General features: G+C 45.7%; 1 protein-coding gene across 2 annotated transcripts in view; it reads left to right on the top strand.

The window, feature by feature from the left end:
- Positions 1-5055: 5055 nt before the first annotated feature.
- Positions 5056-17611, top strand: part of LOC147693028 (thioredoxin reductase 3-like) — a 145171-nt gene continuing 132615 nt past the window's right edge. For both annotated transcript variants that reach the window (XM_086939272.1, XM_086939273.1), the window contains exons 1-2: positions 5056-5218; positions 14254-14314. In XM_086939272.1, the coding sequence (XP_086795398.1) occupies positions 5123-5218; positions 14254-14314 (157 nt within the window). In that variant the 5' untranslated portion in view covers positions 5056-5122. The remainder of the gene's footprint in view (positions 5219-14253; positions 14315-17611) is intronic.

Genomic DNA, 17611 nt, shown 5'->3' with positions numbered 1-17611 from the left:
CGTTTATGTTATTCCAATGCGCAGAGCCTATTGGGAATATAGGAACTACACTACACCATACCTAGAGCACAACTGTTGGCACTGCAGTGTCCAGTGCATGTGTTACCTGCTGCCAAGCGCTGTTCTCTTCCTTTGGGGTATTACGTCAGCCCCCCACACTACTACAGAATCACACGTGCTGGCACCTCCACAGGATATCCACAGTCTGGTGCACCTGTGAGTTTGTGTCCTACTCTGCTCTATCTGCCGGTGTGAGGGATGGCGACGGTGCCCTCAGTTGAGGCTTTTGTGATGGATGGTCCGCCGTCTGCATAGGTGGCCAAGTGGAAGGACTGGTTGGAACGTTTGGAAAACTATTTTGCGGCAGTGGGCCTGAAGCCGGAACGTCATCGGCCCATGCTCCTACATCTGGGCGGTCCCGCGATCCACAAACTGGGAGAGTCTGCGGTGGAAGCCGGTCCACCACACACCTACGCCACGCTCAAATCTGCCCTGACCGTGTATTTCGAACCTCTGGCCAACCCAGACTACGAACGTTTTCTTCTATGCCAAGCTCGACAACTGCCAGAGGAATCGGTCGATACATTCTACGCTTGTTTGAAGGAATTCGCAAGCACATGCACGTTGCCTGACACGGACGACTAAATAAGGGCGCAATTCATTTAGGGATGTTAGTATGTCAAATTACGAGAGAACATATTTCAAACACCAGGAACTTCCATGGCTGACATTCTAACCATTGGCCGTTCCAAGGAGCTGTCTAAGGTGCACACTGCGCACATGGAGGCAGCCCTCCAACGACAAGTGAAGACTGAACCGGTAAATGCAGTGATAGCCGAATCTCCAACGAAAACTGCTGCAAGGAAACCAGAACGCAGCAAGCCATCACCGACAACTCGGTCTTGCTATATGTGTGGAGGAGCCTACCCTCATCAAGGCCCATGCCTTGCTCAATTGAAAAGATGCTCGGTGTGCCGCTGTTCAAACCACCTGGCAAAGGTGTGCCGCTCAGCTGGGCGACAACGATTACGCAATCGACAGTCAACGCTGTGGACTCCGCACAGATGGAGGATGCGGAAGATGATCTGGATGATGATGACGTGGAAGGTGCGGGCCATGTCATTCATGCTCTGCAGCCCAACGGGTGTCCGAGGTGGAGAGTCTCGAAGTGTTGCGGGGCACCCAACAAAAGCGCTCATCGACACGGGGGCTTCTATAAACATAATGGCTCAATCCATGCTAAAGGCAATTCCAGCACAGCCGACCCTGCGGCCAACGCCCATACAAGTGTTTGCTTATGGTTCCACAACGCCTATTACAGTGGTCGGTGTTTTCACCACCGACATTTCCCATGAATCACGATCCATCCGCACCAAGGTCTACGTCACCCAGGAAGGTTCGGAGATGCTTCTGAGCTGCCGTACAGCCGGATATCTACATCTGGTGGCTTTCTGGTTTGCTGTACACCTAGAAGATGTGAGTCCCTGGTGGAAGAGTTCAAATCCTTATTTGACGGCATAGGATGCCTCAAGAACCATATGGTACGGCTCCATGTGGATCAGTCAGTACAGCCAGTTGCTCTTAAACATCGAAGAGTGGCATTTCATTTAAGGTCAAAAGTCGAGGAAGAGCTGAGGAAGCTGGAAGCAGCTGACATCATCGAGCGCGTGGATGGTCCAACTCCCTAGGTATCTCCCATTGTGATAGCTCGAAAGCCAAAACAACCAGCGAGGTCAGGATCTGTATCAACATGCGCCTGCCGAATCATGCCATAAAAAGGGAATGCCATCTAACACCCACGGTCGACGATATCGTTGCAGAAGTCAATGGTTCACATTGGTTTTCAAAGATGGATCTACGGGCGGGCTATCATCAACTCCTGCTAGATCCCGAGTCAAGAGCCATAACGACGTTCTCCACCCACATGGGCCTACGCAGATATAAACGCCTCCGTTTTGGGGTGTCCAGTGCGGCAGAAGTTTTTCAAGAAACCATCAGAGGAGTACTGCCCGTCTTAAGAGGGGTCATAAATGTCAGCGATGACATTTTGGTACACGCGCACACCCTGGAGGAACGCATGGACCGTCATCGGAGCGTTTTCCAGATACTACAAGATAGCAGCCTCACCTTACATCGCGAGAAATGTGAGTTTCTCAAAAAGGAAGTAGCTTTCTTCGGATACCATTTCTCCCAACAAGGCGTGTCGCCAGTCCCAGCGAAGGTTCGTGACATCCAGACCGTACCAGCCCCAACCACTGTGACTGGTATAAGAAGCTTCCTGGACATGGTCACGTACTATGGCCGTTTCATCCGCAACTTAACAGAACTGACTGAACCATTACGGGAACTCATGAAAAACACCGCCCTGTGGGAGTGGGGTCCTGTGCAGGAAAAAGCTTTTCTGGACACCAAAAACGCCCTCTCAGGGGAGACCACGCTAGTCTACTTTGACCCAGCCTGTGAGTCAGAACTCTCTGTTGATGCAAGCCCCATCGGATTGGGATTAGTATTGTCTCAGAAGCAACCGGACGGGGAGTGGGCCCCGGTAGCCTACGCAAGCCGAGCCCTAACTGACACTGAGCAAAGATACTCGCATATCGAAAAGGAGGCGATAGCAATTCATTGGGGGTGTCGCCACTTCCATTTATACCTCTATGGGCAGCCATTCACGGTCCACAGCGACCACAAACCATTGATTCCTCTCTTCATGGGCGTCTCGTCTAAACCTCCACCAAGGATTGAAAAATGGATCCTGCATCTTCAGGAATACCAATTTAACCTCATCGCTGCTAAGGAGATTTTTCTCCTGTGCTGGAGGCTTTGAACTTGGGTGTGGTCATGACGGAACGGTTCCGTCATCAGCACATCTCAGCTGATGCTCATGACGGAACCGTTCCGTCATGAGCATCGAAGGGGTTAAAGTGATCTATCGCCCAGAAACCCAAAATTCAGCGGACTACCTGTCCAGGCATGCCAAGCCAGTAACCCAAGAGGAAGAAAGTGAAGCGCATGAGACCGAGGAGTACGTCAGACTAGTGGTTGAACACTCTCGGCTGCTTCCCATACTGTTAAGCGACATCATAGAAGCAACCAAGCTGGAAGAGTGCTGGGAGGTGGCAGTTTCGGCTGTAGCATAGGGAAGGTGGCATCTCATTCTTGAGAACCTGGCATGCAGAACTGAAGAGGCACAAACGGCGCTCAAGGCTCTGCACAACGTCCGCTCGGAGTTGGCTGTGTCTCCGGAAGGGTGTTTGTTGAGAGGTATTCGTCTAGTCATCCCCAGGTCACTGCAACAGCGAGTGGTGGATTTAGCTCACGTCGCTCACCAAGGAGAAGTGAAAACCAAATCACGTCTGCGCAGCAAGGTATGTTTTCCTGATTTGGACAATATCGTAGAGTGGACTGTCCGCTCATGCTCCGTCTGTCAATCTGTTGGTCCAGCTGAACCGCCTGCACCGATTGTGACGGAAGACATACCTCCCCACCCCTGGCACAGGGCGAGTGCTGATTTTGGCAGCCTACCTGATGGCAGACACATGCTTGTCGTCATTGATGATTTTTCCAAATATCCCGAAGTGGAGGTACTAGACTCAACCATGGCAAGCAACATCATACCTCAGATCGAAAAGATAATGGCCACTTATGGGCTCATCAGGGAGCTGCGCACAGACAGTGGACCACCATTCTCTAGCCACGAATTCACCGAATACCTGCACTCCTGAGGTGTTCGACACCAGAAAATCATACCCCGGTGGCCACAGGCCAATGGGGAAGCAGAACGTTCATGCGCACTCTGAACAAAGTCCTGAGAATAGCTGTCGCCCGAGAACAAAACATGGAATGCGCCTTGTACACTTTTCTGAAAGAGTACAGACTAACACCTCACTCTATGACCATGGTCAGCCCTGGGTCGCTGTGCAACTAATGGGTACTGGAAGATGTTTTCCCTCATGTGACACCATCCTCTCACTTACGTGATCAAGTTGCTGAACGACTGCGGAAGCGGCGTGCCAAGAATGATCACATGTTCAAACGGCGACATGCCAAGAGTCGATCGTTGATAGCAGGTGACATGGTGGTGGTAAAAAAATCGACATCCACGAGGAAAGTTCTCACTTCCATTCGAACTTGACCCCTGGGTCGTCCAGACAGTAAAAGGGACAATGGTCACCGCGCAGAAAGGCAGTGAGACAATCACAAGAAACATTTCGCACTTCAAGAAGTATCAAAGTCCTGTGCCTCCGAGTGTGGTGACGTCAGATGCCGATGGTGGCGAGTCTACCTGCGAATCCCACACCGAGAACGACCGGCCGCAAGCTGGCCTCGAGGCATCTCTACCCAGTGCGCCCTGTGACATCTCTCCGGGGACACCCAGAGCTGAAGTCTGCCTAGATGGGGATGAACGTCGAGGAGGACGCAGATATCATCTCCAGGCCAATCCTTCGGTGTCGTCTCGACTGAGAGCTTTTGTCATGGACTAAGTGTTATTTTCTCTCTCTCTTTTTCTTTTTTCTGCCCAGTCAGTCGTTTTTGATGTTGCTGTTTTTCTTTTGCATATTCATGACAAAGGAGGAATGTTAGGTTGTGTGGTCAACCCCATGTTTCTGTTTCACGGAGGGGGGTTCCACATTGTAACCCTGTGTGTGCCGCAGGGCACAGGGCAGGGCCTGGACTCGGAAGGAGGGCTGCGGCCTGGAAGGAGGAGCCGCCGCCGCGCAGGGCCTGGCCTAGGCGGAGGAGGAGGGCCGCGGCCTGGAAGGAAGAGCCGCGCAGGGCCGGGCCTGGGCGGAGGAGGAGGGCCGCGGCCTGGAAGGAAGAGCCGCGCAGGGCCCGGCTGGCCTGCGGAGGAGGGCCGCGGCCTGGAAGGAGGAGCCGCCGCCGCGCAGGGCCGGGCCTGGGCGGAGGAGGAGGGCCGCGGCCTGGAAGGAGGAGCCGCCGCGCAGGGCCCGGCCTGGGCTGCGGAGGAGGGCCGCGGCCTGGAAGGAGGAGCCGCCCCCGCGCAGGGCGGGCGTGAGCGCTCATAAAGGAAGCGGCCTCCGTTGCGCTAGCTCACTCGGCCTGTTCCTTCCGCCACATTTTTCACAGCCGGGTAGAGGCAGAGCAGGTGGTAGCCGTCGCCGCCATGCCGCCCGTGTACCTGAGGAGCCGCGTGCGGGACATGATCGAGGCCCAGCGGGTCGTGGTGTTCAGCAAGACCAGCTGCCCCTACTGCCACAAGGTGCGCGGGCTCCGGCGGGGGAGGGGCGGCAGGGATCCGGTAAAGGGAGGAGGCCACCTGGGGAGGAAAGTGACAGGTGCCGGGGATTGAGCGCCTTTCCTCAGCGGAGTCTGAGGTAACTCGGGCCACAGGCCTGTGTGGGGGGCGCCGGAGCGGGGTTGAACTAACTGCCGGGGTACGGGGTGGGGGAGCGGGCAGGGAGGGCCGGGAAATGCTCCTCAGGCCCATGGCAGGCGGCGCTCCTCAGTTGTGACCCGGAGTTGTCTTCATGAAGAAACTGGTGTCAGTTGGAGGAGAACCAGTAAAAAACATTGATGATGAATCTAATTTGCGACTCGAGGGGTGGATGCTAGACTGTTGAAGACAACTTACAGATATAAGGAGATGTGCGGTCGTCTTCATCTGTGGTCAAAAGTGCATAGTTTACAATGTGTAACGGAGCGGTCCATGTGCTGCGGCATGATCTGAAGCCAGACTGGCAGTCCATGCTGGAGATGGCTAGAGTTGCTGTGATCTTGGAGTTTACCATAGACTGCTTTTTCAGTGATCCTGCTGATGGAACGGTAGGTGAGTGATAGGCTTTCAGTTCATGAAGTCATCAGTCTAGTGTAGGGTTCTTAGGAGTGGAATGATCTGGCAATTCTTGAAAGCTTCTGAAAAGATTCCTTGAGAGGGAGCTTCTGAAAAGATTCCTTGAGGGAGGCATTAACAATGGTAAGTAGGGGTAAGAGCATCCTCAGAGTGTTTTGGTGAAAGACAATGGTAAGACAATCTTCCTAGGAAATGGCTTTGAGGTACTAACGTGTTGGCCAGATGTGAGAGGTAGGATTTTTAAGGCTGGCTAGTGCTGATGCTACTGGGAGGAGTGAAGGTGATAGATGAGGCAGGCTTGGTATTGTCAATGTGCTGTTGGATCTTCTGTCTATATATATATATATATATATATATATATATATATATATATATATATATTTTTTTTTTTTAAATGAAGAGATTGATGGCATTGGACTTTATATAGAGTGAGGAATAGACTAGCCTGGCAGGCGGACTCATGGAGTGGCAGATTGTCTTAAAGCATTCTGCTGCTGCTGTTGGCTTAATTGATGGTATAGTACTTTGCTTTTAACTGATATGAGCTGCCCATTAGTTGCTTTGAGGGCCTTCAGTATAACAAAGCCCTCTGGAGTTCTGTTTTTCTTAATACATGCCACTTGTTAAGGTCCAGTCTGTATATCCCTTAATTCATCCTCTTGCTGATTTTTGTATTCTTCACTCTCACCTATTCACATGGGTCTACTGTGTTTATCTGCCCTAAGTTTCAAGGGTCTAGCTGTGCCCCATATTGGCAGCTTCTCTTCTCACCTTGTTTGGATACTGCATTAGCTCACTCCTCACTGAGCGAAGTCTGCATACATGTCCTGCACTGCCAACTGCCTCTGAATCCACCACATTTCTTGACTTCTCTCAAATGAATCCAATTTCTATTTTATATTGGACACAGGTAAAAATTGACAGTGCCAAAGCATTTCACAAATGTAGCTACTTGAAAGAACCTGGCAGGCCAAAGTAAGCAAGTTGAAGATCAGACATTTTGTGGTGGCATTGGGGTTTGAGTCAAGCTTGTGGTGAAGCAAGGGGTGTAAATTGCTATTCATGGGGCAACGTAAGGATCGTTGCCTTTAGGAGCTTGAGCAAAGATTGATGGCAATTGGTAATCTGTAATTATTTGGTCTGAATTTACTAGTGCATCTACTATTGACAGCTGCTGGCCATTGCCAAGACTTCATTATCGTGTTTTTGGTGAAAAAATATAGTGGTGCCCAATAAAAGACCTGGATTGTAGATTAAAGCGAAGCGTAGTTCTTGCTTAGAAGAGTGTAGCTGCACGAAATGGAGTTTACATTTTTGTCTAATTGTTAATACATAGTACAAGTGCCCCCACTACTAACTTGAGATTAGCTTGTTGATATGTTTGATTTCAGTTTAGCACTGATCTAATTCTGGAGTTGATGAATGAATAACCATTAATAAATAACAAACGGTGGTGATACCTGTGTAACTCCACATTGAAGCCTGGTTCCTGCTGATTCAGACATACCTCGCCTAATGTGGGGAGTACTACGCTGAATGTGGGGAGTACTATCTACGAGGCTGTAAATCATTCAAGAACACCACCTGCCACACTTGCTGTGAATAAACAAGTAGAACATAGTTCCATAGTCCACTGCCTTGAACTTGACCTAGGGTCCAAAAAGCACCCTCCATCTGCTGCATCTAAGATATCTATTCAGATTGCCCAGACGGCTTTGTGTTCCACCTGCCCTGCTGATACATGAATGTGTTTTTCTTTGAGACTTTGAAAGTGCACTGCTCTAGGTTTCTTTCGAAGGTAAAGGAATCCGAGGAATAGTGCAGTAGTTACTTGAGTTTGATGTATGGACATGTGGTGTTTTCAGTTAATGAACTGATTGATGACATCACTTTCTATGGAGGGGAACAATGTCTTCCTGAAGTGACTTATATGCTTATCATTTTTGTTAGGACTGTCACTAACAGTTTGTCACTGTCTTGGACACAGTAATTCCGAGTTGGCTTCCGCTTGTCTTTGCTAACCTGTGTTTTTAATTTACCCTTTTGCAGTAACCTGCACATCCCATAAATTAGTGACCCAATAATCTCCTCTAGCCTTCACACACAGAACAGGTCTATGCATATCTCTTTCGGTGATAAACCGATCTAAAGCAAAGTATTTGTTTACACCATCTTTGGTCTGACCACGATACAGATTAAGGAGATATCTCTAGTATAATGTAGTGTTTATCTACAATTGCTTCATTATTCAATTATAAACAAATACAATTAATTTTAAAGTACAACACTTGAAAGATGGAGTTTATTTAATGCATCTTTAATCTACATATACATCCTTCCTATATGCATCTATATATTTTTTACTTTTCTTCAAATTCAGCATATCCAATGCACTACCCATACCTCTCAATATATCCTCAACTCTGACTAATCTCAAACCTTTCTACTACTCTTTCCAACGCACTTCCCTATACCTCTGCTTTCTCATTCATTCCAAATCCCATACCACTACTATGATCCCCAAAATAACCCTTTCTAAACTCGTCCCGACTCTACCCCTATTTGCATCACCTCATGCCTTTACTATTCCGATCCCCCAAAAGAAGCCTTTATAAACCCTTCCCTATGATTCCCCCCCCCCCCCCCAATCACATCTTTTACTTATCCAAAGCCTCCTTTTACTGCTAAGACCTCAAACGCAAAGGTTGAAATCCTTCCCTCTGTCCAATATCCTTTTGAATACAAATAAATAATTTCATATTTCACTGTACTAATTCACCACAAATCCTTTATGGGTTCCGGAGTAGCGTGCTACTTGCCGAAAAAGCGCTTCAACATCCCATCAGGAGTAGCAGCCTTATATAAATGCAAACCGTTTCCCTGTATCCCTCCACTATCCTTCTGAATCCTAATAACTGACTAACATATCCACCACTCCAATTAGTTTAGATTTCACTTTACTAATTCACCAGTAATCCTTTATGGATTCCGGAGTAGCGTGCTACGTGCGGAAAAAGCACTTTGACACCTCTACAGGGGTAGTAAATGCTATATAAGTGCAATTACAATTCAATATTTAATGCACCTCCTAAAATCTGACTGTTGCAATTTATTGGTTACAATTACAAGTTTTTGATGAATAACATGCAGATTTGGGTGCAAACTACTCCAAAATTCTCGTGTTATTGTAAATATTAGGCATTTTTACCACAATAAACATCAGCGAGTTATGATGATATCTATCACAAAACTCATAATTGCGATATGTGCAGTTACCACGCTTCACAATTGACTAGGCTACTCGTAATGAGGGCCAAAGGTCGAGTTTTTCTCTGTACTAAGCATAAGTGAGACACATATCCTATTAAACTTTACTTCAGCTACAAAAGCAACCATAAAAGTACAGCAAAAAAATTAGCAAATCATTACATACATACTTAATACATCCCAACGCGAAAGTAGGTAAGTACACCTTGATCGTTCAAGTGACCAGCTCAATAAATAATTGATAAAAAGCCTCGTAGGTCGTGCAACACTGGCACTACAATTTAAAAATTAACAAGGTTCCCTGTGTTCTTCTTGCTTGACCTGCAAATGCCCGTGTATGAACATTTTGACTGGTGCCTGTATGCAGACAATTGGGTACCAGAAGCTCTTGCACCGCTTTCTTTATTTTTAGAACTAATTGCTGGCCTTTATATGCTGCTTCTGTTGCCAGATATTTGGATACTATGTGGCTGATTGCAGGAAGGCCTTTCCTGAAATGACCGTTTGATTTTTAAACTTTTATGTCTCGTGTACTAAATGTCTGCGTTTGCCTGATCTTGTAATGTTTCTTTTATGAACTGTTTTGCGTATTTTAATGTCACGCTTCCACTTTATTTGTGTTCCTGAATTTCAAAGTATTTGCACGTATTCGTATGCTTTTGGTAGCTGAAATAAAGTGAAATGACATTGAACAGGGTTTGACAAGCCCACCTGAAGATGTAACCTAGGGTGACCATTCGGCAAGTTAGCCCTATGCTGCTTATAAGTTACATTTAACGTTTCTTTTGGCAAAAGAGCAAATGCTAACAGAATGGGAGAGTTAAGCTGTTGTAGATAAACAAGGGCATCACCACATCTTCTAATTCCACTCCCTTATTCTAGGTATTAAAAACCTCTTGGTGTAAACATATAAGACTGGGGGGTAATTTACATGGAGGGATGGGGGGGGGGGGGCTTATCACATAGGCAGTTTAACATTTTGCATGAGTCCAATTGACAAACAGGGAAACCCAGATGCCAATTCTAAATCTAGTTAAAAGTACTCTATCCCTTGTACTGTCAACCTATACTAAGCATGGCTCTAATACTGTGGAGGTTTTGAGCTTCACATAATCCCTGACCGTGATCCTTAGGATTTCAGTTTCATCTCTTTGCTGTTTGCTCAGAGCTTTAAAAGACTTCTTGACAGAAACTAGGTCGGATTTGGACTTGAAAGAGTGGCTGGAGAAGAGTAACGACCTTCCCTGATTAGTTAGTTCTGTCTTGTTGTAGTGAAACCAGGACATTTTCAAGCTTCTTTCACGAGAGGAAATCAACAATAACCTCCCTATTGAAACCAGCCTACCTATTCCCACATACCTCCACCATAAGGCAGGAGGGGCCAGTTTAATACTGTCCTCCACATGCTCAACCCCAAGCTCTTGGTGTACAATGAAAGGTGAACATTCCAGGGGAACTCCCAAGAGACGCCTCGGCACCCGGTTCTGTTCACTCTGTAGGGAGTTGATATTCGAATAGCCCCATGTGTAAGATTGGGAAGGAATTTACTTGTAAACCTCCAACAGGGGTGCAACTGATTTTCTTCCGCTGCGGGATGCGAAGCTGTAGATCTAGCAAGCGCACTTGCCAATCCATGACCAGCTTTGAGTTTACAGGTTCCCCAGTACCCCCCTGGCAGCAAAGACTATGTCTGTGTACAAGAAGTTCGTGGTGGAAGCCACAGGGTGGGCCTGAATATATACACTCCTTATCTTGTGGTGTTTTGGGCCGCAGACCAAGTTTTTTTGAGCGATTTGTAACCAGTCCAAGTGACCCCATAGAACTGACAAACTCCCTAAACGGGATATTTAAGCTGTTAAAGGTTCCTGTGAGTAACACTGCTTCATCTGTGTAATGTAATGCTGGGACCTCTCCCATGCCTCCTAAAGATACATCTGCAGTTCTTGCAGAAAGGGCGGAGCTTTCTAACATTTTTCTAACATGTTTTAAGGGAGCCTGGCTCTTCTGCCTACATGTTTCCTGGTCGCTTGACACCTGTAGATAGCACGTCATGCTGCACACAACAGGGCATCATCTGGAGCTGGAGGATGCAGGGAAAAGACTAGGTAATAAGAAACCTGTGCTGGTTATGGCTTCCTTTGAATGCCTTGTTTAAACTGAGCTTAGAAGTCCTAAAGACACATCGGCACCACTCCTGTTGCGCTGCAACAGAGCTCTTAACCGATGCTAAAGAGATAGGAAACCCTCAAACCAAGAACTCATACGGATTCTGATTGTCAAGGGGAAATCTAAAAACAGAGGGGGTTTGCACTGATAGTACTTCCTTTAGAGAAGAGGGCCATGGGTTAAAAGTACACCAGGGTGCCTATTTTAGAACCAGGGAGAGCTGATATTCTTGTATTAGTCAGTCTAAAAAGTTGGTCTACTCTGTCATTCCATGAGTGCATTGTTAAGATTGTTAAACACCCTTTAAATATTGGACTCTGGCTTAGTCGCAACTCAGCTGTGCGACGTGAAATGATATTTTGCAATAGATAAATACTAGGTACGTAAGACTGAAGTAATTTGAGAGCTGTGTGCAACAGCATGACTGTGCATATGCTACAGGATATGCGGGCCACTTGTAGGATTTTGGTGGGTTGGCGATGTTGCTAGTTTTGACATTGGAGTTTAATATGCGCCTGATAAGTAATCAGTGGAGCTGCTCTGACTTAAATAGTATATTGATAATTTGAGATTACATACTACGTTTCTTATTTTTATCACTAGAATAAATCTGGGCAAGCTCTCGCAAGAGGTATAAGTTAAAAAGTAACAATGATCAAAAGTGGTTTAAAGGCTGGCAATCAGAGAAACCAGTCACGTACACGCTAATTTCATGTATAACACAGTACAGAAAACCTATTTTATTTCTATCCGGGACAAAGCAATTGGTATTACAGGCGTTGGGTACTGTGAGGCACGCACATAGTGTGTGAAACTTTGTGCAGCCAAATATTAGTAGTTGTACCACAGAGCTCGTTGGTGCAAACGCAGCACTTATTCCACTTGATATACATGTCTCGTCCTCCGCTGCTTCACTAAAAACATGGGAGGAACCATTGAATCTGTTTAGGTGGGTGACTTGTAAGTTTGTGTCCATCTTGAAGTAGTGCTCGGCATACCCTGAGACTTTATTGAGGAATGCGAAAAAGAACTGTTTGCCACATTAATCCCTTTTAGGGTGAGGATTAAATGTAGCTGGCGAGTTGAATTTCTCAGTTTCGAGCATGTCCTCCCAAAACTGAATACCTCCTTTTTTATGTCCTCTCACGGGCGACACTAATGCGTTTACCCACTTTGATTCTGGCTGTGTGCTGTCATGGGTACTGGTCTCCTGGTTGCTTGCTCTGGTTCTCCAGGTCACACTCTGAAGGCCCTACTGCTCTAGTTGCTTCTGGTGTGCTAAACAGTGCTTGATCACACTTCTAGCCTCTTTGGGACCTTCCCAATGAAGTATATTAACCCCTTCGCTGCTGCGGCAATTCCGCCGCAGCGCTAGGCGGAGGGGGGGGGGGGGGGCCGCGCGGTGCTCCCATGCTCGTGACGGGACCGCTCCGTCACGAGCCTCGGGTGGACTGTGCTTGTGACCGAGCGGTTCCATCACGGCCCCGCCCGCTCAATAGAACGCGCCGCGCAGAAGCGTAATCCGCGTCGAGCGGGCCGTGACGGAACCGCTCAGTCACCAGCACAGCCCACCCGAGGCTTGTGACAGAGCGGTTTCGTCACAAGCATGAGGAGTTAACCGGCTCTGCTGCTACAACGTGTAATGCCGGTTATGCAAGTGACTGCCTCATATTTCCATGCTTTTGCATATCCTTTAGGTCCGCATTAGAGTAAAGGAACGGAAGATTGGCGATTGGGGGAGGGTCGGTAATGTGTCTGTAGTGCTATATATAAAGTGGCACTTTGTGGGGCACTAAGATGGAAAGCTCCTGGTATTAGTGTGTGGAAGATGTTTGCCTTTAACCCCCACATACTGGTTTCCACACACTTGTTAGTCTGTCAATGTAGCACTCGTGTTGATGATCTACGTGGAGGGGTCTTTAGTATAGCCTACGAATCTCACTCTCCATTGTCCCGCTCCCCCCCCCCCCCCCCCCCCCCCCCCCCCCCCCAACACATGTCACATTCACGCTCCATTTGCTTACCTTTCATCTCTTATTCCCTCACCTGGGATTATAATTGTATTTGTGAGACTCTGCTGCTGCTTAAATCTACTGGGATACTCTGTTTATACTGCATCCTTGAGTGAATTTTATTTCTTAACTTGAGTTTGCACATGGCTCTATCCCTCTTTAACAGAAAATGTGACTTTTCAAAATATTACAGGGGTAACGTTAGAATAATTTATCAGCCTCCTGAACTATTTTGGGGGGTACAGTTCCACTTTCCACAAACATTCTAGGACATTCCGCGCATCCATGAAACCTTACGCTCCCTGGAGGTTGCAACGAACTCAGTAGGATTCCGGCGTGCTGGTGCACCATTAGCCATCTTTGTTTTCTTCTGAAAAACTTCATAATAATTAGGTTTTTTTTATAAAAGGGTTGAAAAGTTAATATACATTACTGTAAAGAGCTTCGCCAGAAGGTGCTGTTCAAGATAAATAAGGAATACTCCTGGATGCACTCGCACCTGATGCCTGCTTAGAAAGCTTTTTGTGTGAGAAATCCTCCCATGCATGCACAGCACAGCTATCTTGAAATGGTTTTCCCAATGAATTCCAAGAAATCCACTTGTCTAAGATCATGTTTACACGGGTGGCAATCTTAGCAAGTTTCTCAAAAAAAGTCCTCCTGCGCGCCGTGTTTTTTTTTTTTTTTCATAACACCATTGCAAATGAGAATTGGCAGAGCTGGTTACTACAGGAAAGACTGATTGACTTTGTAAGTGCTTGTTGTAATAATTCAAATAAAGACACCTGTCTTGGAATAGATGCTGCCCAGTTTTAGCGAAAAATTTCCTTAACCTTGCAAACCAAAATATTTTTTAGGGATCAAGTGTTGACATTTAGATAACATTAGTGAGGGCATGACCTTGTTTGGCAAATGTAAAATTGAGGTGATCTTAAACAATGTTTATAATTGTCTAAGATTTCCCACTCACGTATAATGAACCTTTTGTATCTTCCACAGGTTAAGGAACTCTTTGATTCACTCTGCGTGGAGTATAATGCCTTGGAACTTGATCAGTGCGGTAAGATATTTTCGTGTGAACCATGTGCGCTACTTGCGTTCTGCCTCAGAAGAGATTTATGCAATTCTAGGAAATAACTGGTTTGGATTGTTTATCATGGACCTGGTATGGGTAGTAGAGTTTATATGCATACATGGATGTTGTGGTGTGTGACGATGAAACGTTTCATCGTGATTGATGAAAATAACAAAACCCTTAGTGTGTTAAATACTGTGCGCCCATAACATTTGCTATCACTACATTACTCAAATCTGCAACTTAGTATTGTATTACTCACCTGACCTTATTTAAATACCGTGTGCGTTGATTTAGTGCCGCTTTTTGAAAGTGTAAGTGTTTCTTCCATTGTTACTGATTACAGAGCGCATTTCTTGGTTTTTGTTCACCACTATGCTCTGCTTTTGGCTGTCTCTGAGCACTATGTGAAGTAGAGGTCATAATACAGGGACAATATGTTTTTAAAGATTGGTGTAGGAGATGGGTGCTTTGTTGAGATTGAGTGGGATCATGGCCAGTGCAAGTTAGTTAGATGGCGTGGCCTTGACAGTCTCTCAAGCAGCACTAAGTGTTGAATTTTAGTACACTCTTTGTGGAAATAAATAATGGTTACGGGGCATACAATGATTGCTTGTGTACAGAAAAGATTAAGTAGGACTTTGGCTATTGTCAGAAAAAAGGCGCAGAGTCGGTCGAGGCAGGAGGTGTCAACCATTCTCAGCTGGGGTTTTGGCAACTTTGAGTGCCAGGCATTTTCCACCAGTGTTTGCCTGGACCTTTGGAAAACAGCAGAGGAGTGCGTCTGGCGCCATTCGTTACCCATGCCCACTATACACGGGTCTTGAGGACCAGTGTAATGCAACTAAGGTTAGCCATCTGATTACAAGTAGGTTGTAGGCGCTGTGCTTTTGAGGGAGCATTTGAGGCATAGAGGTTTCTGGGTATGTCCCAAAGATTGATGCTGTTTATAATAAAAAACAAAAACAAACAACAATAATAAAAACCTATCTGGCATAGTGGGTTACACCATGGATGGCTATAATGGAAAGAGATGCTCAACAAATGTCGGAAATTGGCTTGAACTTTATCTCAAAACGTGATGAGAATTGGTGCGCTCTGCAGGGTTGTTGCCATTTTCATGTTTGTAGATGCAGAACAAGTTTGTAGCTTCTACTAAGAACAATTAAAATGAAATAGATGAGGCAAGCGGAGGTCTGTTGATGGGGATGTGAGAAACATTTTTTATGAATCCTTCTATCCCATTTGGCCTGCCCTTGTTCAGGGTGTCTTTGATCCATCTACGTACTCCCTTTTCTCCAGGTGAGCTAAGAATACTTTAGGTTATAATGTGAGTAGGTCATCAGTGGATGAGAGATCTTTAACATAACTAGGAGAGTTACAAGGCCTTCTTACTGAGGATTGTTTGTTCAGGCTTGTCATTGTGTACGTTATGACTCCTCTCTCCTGGGATAAGAAAATATACTCCAGTTTGATCTTACCAGCACATAGGCTTGCAGCGAGCTCAACATCTGGAGCCCTGGAAACAAATATAGGGAGAAGATGCGAGTGAGTTGACTTAGGCAGTCTGAAGAATCTGCGCCCATGTATTGTATAATACTTTAGATGTAGTTTTGGAGAAGTCATTTGGGCATAAGTTCAGGTCTGCTTGGAAAAGTGTATGAATGAGTTGCTACGTTTAGACTGTCTCCTGGTGAAGTGGATGTTTGTGGGATGGTATATCGAGTTTAAAGTAATTGAAGTGGCCTTGTAGTAATGCAAACGTTAGTAGCACATAAGCAAATTGTGGAAACCGTCTTGTGTTTCTTTACAGAATGAAGTCACTTAGGAAAGTCCTACACCAATTTTTAAATGTTTACCTGTTACAAAGTTGGCTGCAGCTGTTGCCTTATACATGTGATTTTTTGTATTTCTTCTGTCAAATAGAAAATATTTGACATGCGACTTGCGTGTTATTCCTGCTGTGAAAAATCAGACCTCAAAGAAAAATGGATGTATTTAAAAAGCGTTTTTTCTGTAAACCCATTCGAAAATGTTAGTCTGACCATCTGCCAAATACGCTCTGCCGTACAAGACTTTGATTAAATACACCATCTCCATTACTCAATGCTGTCTGAACCTTTGCCCCTTCAGTTCCTTAGAACCTACCGTGTTTTTCTGCCCTTCCTAATTGCACGCAGATAAAGATATCTTCCTTCGTTTTTTTTTTTTTTTTTTCACAGAAATACGGGGTAATTCTTATGCAGCCACTTTACAAAGCACATAGCAGAAGCCTTAAACATATATTGCCAGCATTGCATAATCTTACATTAAAAATCATAATATGTAGTATAGTGACACTCATCAATCATCTTATCTTCCTCCAGTTGCTTAGCGGAGCCCATAACTTTTTACCGAGTTCTTTACTTTTCTTAACCTTAAATTTATATAAACATTCTTCAATATTATGGGTCCCTAGCAACCTTGTAAGCCACATTTGAAATGTGGGAGCGATCGGATCTTTCCATGCCGCCGCAATTAGAATTCTAAAAACAGCAACACAAAGAAAGATAAAGGCTTCGGCTTCCTGCGCAACCTTAAGATTTTCATCCCTGCCGATCAGAACAGATGTTGGGGATAAAGAAATTTGACACTCTAACAACCCTGATAAAAACTTCTCCATTTCTTTCAAAACAGGGTTGAGATTTTGGCATGAGTAGAACATATGGGTTAGATCTGCAGGACCTTGGTTACACCTTGGACAACTATCTGTATCCCTTTTACCCCATTGAAACAACTTAGCCGGGGTGTAGTAGAGATTGAAGATCATCTTATAGTGTTGTGCTTTCAGATTAGTCGCTCTTAATATTTTCCTATTTAATGCCAAAGCGTAATCCAAATCGATGTCGGGATCTCCTAATCTTACAGCCCAGGCATTTTCTACTTGTCCAATATCCTCTTCCAATCCCTGTAACAGATGATTGTACCCTATTTTAATCTTTTTGCCCCCATTCATTATGTAGTGCACCAATGGACTTGGCTCCTGAACAGACACCCTTGGTCTTAATGCCTTCACTGATTGTTCTATCTGTTTGTATAGCAGCCAGTGATTCGAGGGGATACCAAATTTCTGTTGTAAGGCCTCAAACCCCAGGAGGTCATCTTTCTCCATGACGTCCCCATGGCGTCTAATGCCCAGCCTCTTCCAACAGGTACTATTCCTATTTTGTCCAAGATGCAAAAATGGACTTGCATTCCAAAGATCAATTGTGCCATTGATTTTAGCGATCTTGAGAAATTTCA

Source organism: Lissotriton vulgaris, chromosome 9 (genome assembly GCF_964263255.1).
Source record: "Lissotriton vulgaris chromosome 9, aLisVul1.2, whole genome shotgun sequence".
NCBI classification, from domain to species: domain Eukaryota; kingdom Metazoa; phylum Chordata; class Amphibia; order Caudata; family Salamandridae; genus Lissotriton; species Lissotriton vulgaris.
Note: the sequence above shows the minus strand (reverse complement) of the source record. Positions and strands in the feature narration are given on the sequence as shown.